Source organism: Penaeus vannamei, chromosome 9 (genome assembly GCF_042767895.1).
Source record: "Penaeus vannamei isolate JL-2024 chromosome 9, ASM4276789v1, whole genome shotgun sequence".
In the NCBI taxonomy this organism is placed as follows: domain Eukaryota; kingdom Metazoa; phylum Arthropoda; class Malacostraca; order Decapoda; family Penaeidae; genus Penaeus; species Penaeus vannamei.
This window is the reverse complement of record NC_091557.1, coordinates 33,005,227-33,010,226: the sequence shown is the minus strand read 5'-3', so window position 1 is coordinate 33,010,226 and position 5,000 is coordinate 33,005,227. Positions and strand designations below refer to the sequence as shown.

General features: G+C 50.3%; 1 protein-coding gene across 5 annotated transcripts in view; it reads right to left on the bottom strand.

Annotated features, from left to right (window-relative positions):
* The window catches only part of LOC113817708 (uncharacterized), a 303,937-nt gene that overhangs the window by 35,364 nt on the left and 263,573 nt on the right, over positions 1 to 5,000 (bottom strand). For all 5 annotated transcript variants that reach the window (XM_070125592.1, XM_070125593.1, XM_070125594.1 and 2 more), the window contains one exon: positions 184 to 438. In XM_070125592.1, the coding sequence (XP_069981693.1) occupies positions 184 to 438 (255 nt within the window). The remainder of the gene's footprint in view (positions 1 to 183; positions 439 to 5,000) is intronic.

The following is a 5,000-nucleotide window of genomic DNA, read 5'->3' as shown; positions in this document are numbered from 1 at the left end:
CATTAATCTAGTTAATTAATGTAGAAAAAAATGAGCGAGAGAATCAACCTTTCAACGCCCACGGATGGATATCCTACAGGCAAGGAGAACTGAAGAAAAAGAGGACAAAAATAGTAATGAAAACTTTCCAGCCAATCAACTTATCTTAAAGCCGACGCAACAGAGCACAAGGATCCAACTCACGTGGATCAACGACTGGCGGAACTTCTCGAGGCGCTTGAAGCTGGAGCCGGAGACATCGATGGGGACGAGTTCAGGCGGGTACTTGAGGGAGAGGGCGAGGACTCGTTGCTCGGGCGACGGCAGCTTGTGCGGCGCGGGCTCCTGCTGGCGGGTCACTACGGTCGCGGGCGCTGACGGGGACACCGGCGCCAGCGACACCTCCGTCAAGGTTTCGTCGTCAGAACACCATTCCCGCAGCGCAACGAAGCTCGCGGGCTGGAAGCACGGAAGGGAATCGTTAGTCATAAGAAAACCTGGAAAGTTTATATCACTTTTCTTACGTCATCTGGCAATGGCAAAGGAGGATCCTTCCTGAAGGGCATACAACTCCTCTCGTAAAAGGAAGGGAAAAAGTCGTATGTGAGACTATCATAATGAGGTTAAATTAATCAAATTCGAATTATGCAATAAAACGATACACTCTAGATGCCACAATGTATGACACGATGATATTCAACCAAATTAAATTAATCTCATCTAGAAACATACACATTTCCGGGGGAAGAATGGCAAATGACTCACAACGTCGATACTTCAGAGTAAAACCTTCTCGACGGAGACAAAGAAGAACCATGACCAATTTCCTTTACCACCAGGCCACCAGCAAGGAAATGTGGAGAGTGTCTATCCTACTATCGGCTCCTATCCCCCTCTCCTTCCTGTTCACTCCTTGAGGCGAAGGACCCCGTCTGGTTAGGCATCCCACCCCCTCGTTCCCTTACCTTTGGGCCATATGGGCACTGCCCTTCGCGCTCCTCCCTGCTCCATGGACAGGGAAGGGAGCACAGGAGCCAGAGGCAGGGACGGGGGTGCAGCGGGGGAAGGGCTAGATGGAAGAGGGGGTAGAGGAGGTAGAGGAGGAGGAGGAGGTAGAGGAGGAGGTAGAGGAGGAGGTAGAGGAGGTAGAGGACGAGGTAGAGGACGAGGAGGAGGAGGAGGAGGTTGAGGAGGAGGAGAAGAAAAAGAAGAAGGAGAAGAAGAAGAGGAGGAGGAGGAAGAGGAAGAAGAAAAGGCGAACAAGGAGTAGGAGGAGGAAGAGGAGAAGGAGTTCAAGTAAGAAGAGGAGGAAGGCGCTGTAGAGGGGAAGGGGGTGTAGAAGACAGAGGGGAGAAAAATAAGACGAGAGGTGAAAGGAATATGACGGAGGAGAAGGAGGGAGAGAGTAAAAGGAGAGTTGATGGAATAGAAGAACGGCGATACGGTGAGTGGGCGGGAACGAGGAGCTGGAGACAGGACGACGAGGAGGATGGCTGGCAATGAAGAGGCGGAGAAGGAAGGGAGGAGAAGACGAAGGCGATGGGGGGGGGGGGAGTGGGCCCAGCACAATGGGACAAGCCAGATAGGATCCTCCGGCGGAAAGAACAATTAGGACGTCAATTAAGGTCCCATCGGCGAGGTCGCTCAGATTTCATTTTATTTCAACCTCTGCGACGCGGCGTGTGTCCCCCTCGCCCCCTCTCCCCTCCCTCCCCTCCGTCTCTCTCCTTTAACCCCCGTCCGCCCCTTCGCTGCCATCATCCCCGTGCCCCTATTCCCGGCCCATCTTGGTCTTGCCCCCATCACAACCTAATGTTCAAATCAGATAAATAATCACTATCATAGTTTCATCTTGGTCTGAGTAGGAAAAATTTGTGTCCAATTCCTTTCTCCTTCCGTTTTCTTTCTTTTCCTGATCACTCCGAATCCCCGGTAATCTAAATACATGTAAACCCCCGAAAAAGTAACACTCCCGCGGCAGTAAACAATAAAAATCAAAAACGCCCCGCAACTTGAAAAATAAAAAATATAGGACAAACAGAAACTTCGACGCAGAGCAAGACGAACGGCGACAGCGTCAAGACGAAAAGGAAAACGAAAATATCTCCCTTTTAAATATGTCTGTTCGATAACCGTCAAAAGGGATCGTCGCCCGCGCGGGAAAGCGACTGTGTTCTAAATAATGACCAACTGGATGAAACCAAAAGCTTCCCTCGGAAAAGAAAAGAAAAATGAGCGTACTCTCTCAACATTCATCTCTAGCCATAAAACTTCCGAGGATAATTTTGTTGTTAATATCACAACACCTTAATTTTCTTCCTCAAACAACGCAACTCCAAAGAGCTTGCCCTGCACTAATTTTTCGTTTCTCAGCATACCTCATACTTTTACTCGCCAGTTATCCTTCCGCAATTCCTCGCCCCATCCCCTCGCCCGCCTCACACGCACACAACACAGCCGCACTGCAGAATACTCTCCAATTACGGTTTAAATTTCACGTTTTTCTATTCTTTCTATCGTACTGAGTCTCGATCGCTCTTTGTCTCTAAGCCTATAATGGTGCTTTTTCTTTTTTATTTCTTTTTCTCGTGGCCTAATACGCCGGGGCTCCCTGTTGAATCCAAATGCATTTGATAACCGGAAAAAACGACTCTGTAGTAGTCGACTCAATTCCATTTCCTCTCTCTCTCTCACTCACTCTCACTCTCACTCTCACTCTCACTCACACTCTCACACTCACGCACACACGCACGCACACGCACGCACACGCACACGCACACGCACACATACTTCCTTCTCACTTATTCCATCTATCTCTCTCCTTCTTTCACCACTAACCTCCCCACTTGCCTCTTCTTTCCTCTCCTACCTCCTCGCCTTCCCTCCTCTCCCACCCTCTTCTCTCCTAATATCTCTCGCTATTCACGTATCCTATGTTGCAAAGTAAGGCCAGAATCTAGTATATGCGAGCAGCATGCAAGGCGCGCTGGCATAATGGCTGCATGTATATAGTACTTTCAAATGGTACTTGTAAACAATGCGTTCGTATGCGTCGGCCGGATTCTCGGATCTTAGCCCTCTTCCGGAGACACGTTTTGCTGGCTCGCGCGCGCTGGCTCTTGCTTCTTGCTAAGGTGGCGAACAAGAGAATTCGCGAGGCAACTTTTTTTGGGTTCCTTCTGTCTACGGCATCCCTTTCTCTTCTTTCTTTTTCTTAATATTTAAAGGTGTTTGTTTATACGGTCACCCTCTCCCTCTCCCCCTCCCCCTCTCTCTCTCTTTTTCTCTCTCTTTTGTGTGTGTGTGTGTGTGAATATATATGTGAGTGTGTGCGCGCGCGCGCAAACCTAAGCTAGCGAAAGGTTTTACTCGGCCGTAAACGCCGCCGCAGCGTAGGCGATCCAGATCCCATACCGCCCCTAAGGCCCCCTCAACGACGCCCCGGCCACCGCCGCCGCTGGAAGGCCTCCCATACACAGCTTCTTTCCTAACGACGGAGATCCACACGAAGGGATTTCCTCGTTTCTAGGCGCGGTCTGCCGTCAACCAGCCGGCCGGCCTGCCCACTTACTTCTTTCCTTTCTCTATTTCCTTCCTCTCCTTCTTTCATTTCTCTTTTTCCTTCCTCCCTTTCTTTCATTTCTCTTTTTCCTTCCTCCCTTTCTTTCATTTCTCGATTTCCTTCCTCCCCTTCTTTCCTTTCTCTCTTTCCTTCCTCCCCTTCTTTCCTTTCTCTCTTTCCGTCCTCCCCTTCTTTCCTTTCTCTCTTTCCTTCCTCCCCTTCTTTCCTTTCTCTATTTCCTTCCTCCCCTTCTTTCCTTTCTCTCTTTCCTTCTTTCCCATAAAGACTAAATCTTACTTAGGCTAAGGAAAGTGCTTGGGACTACGCGACAATACAATAACTAAAGGATAAAAGGAACAGCGATGAGCAAGGACATGAAGCTACAAAAAGAAAAATGTCTGTCAAAGGAAACGCGGGGCAAAGAAGCCCACTAAAAAAGATGCGAGAGAGCAGGGAGGTGAGGAAGGAAAAAGGGAAAGGGGAGAGGAAGGAGATGGATGAAGATTTAAGATTTCAAAGAAGATTTATTTATATTCTATTTGTTTCAATGGATATTCTTTGCTGTGATATACCGTCTCTTTTATTTTCCTTCTAAATGTCCCTCTGTGTACAAGGAATGGCCGGGGTGACCATCCGCTCGGGACCGAATGCAGGTCAGAAAGATTGCTAGACCAACACGATAACCGCTGCCCCACACACAGCACACAGGGAAGGGGAAGAGGAAGAGAAGGGGAGGAAAAGGAGGGAAGGGGAAGGGGAAGGGGAGAGGGAGGGGGACGGGGAAGGGAAAGAGGAAATGGGTATTAAGAAAAGAGAAAGGAGCAAAGAGGGAGGAGGAGGAGAAAATGGCAAGGGCGGCGCTGGCAAGGAGGAAGGACAGGCGAGAGAGCGGAGAAAGGGGGCGGGGACGACACTTGGAACAAAGACATCGCGAGGCTCACTCCACCTGGTCAGCTCCGTGCTTGAACACCTATTGATTCTTCATTCATTTGCGTGGCACAAAGAGCCCCGGGAGAGTCTCGCTCTGATATATACACTGATGCGAATCACCGCCGCGCCTCTCCATGGGCCCCCCTCCCCCGCCCTCCGCACCACCTCGAGCCTCTAACTCCTTCCTCATCCAGCACCTCATGCCTCGCCGTCGTATCTCATGGCGAGTCGTTAGGCCTCGAGTGCTCCCTCCGCGCTCATAAAACCTCATGCTCCTTGGGCTTCTTACGAGCCTCACGCCCTATCCTCATCCTTGGCGTCCTCAAGAGGCGCTCTGGTGCGGGCCTGGGCTTTCTCTCGCTCTTGCGTTTATGCGTACGCCCGTGCACGTGTGTGTGTGTGTGTGTGAGTGTGTGTGTGTGTGTGTGTGTGTGTGTGTGTGTGTGTGTGTGTGTGTGTGTGTGTGTGTGTGCGTGTGTGTGTGTGTGTGTGCGTGTGTGTGTGTGTGTGTCTGTTGTTGTTGCGTGTG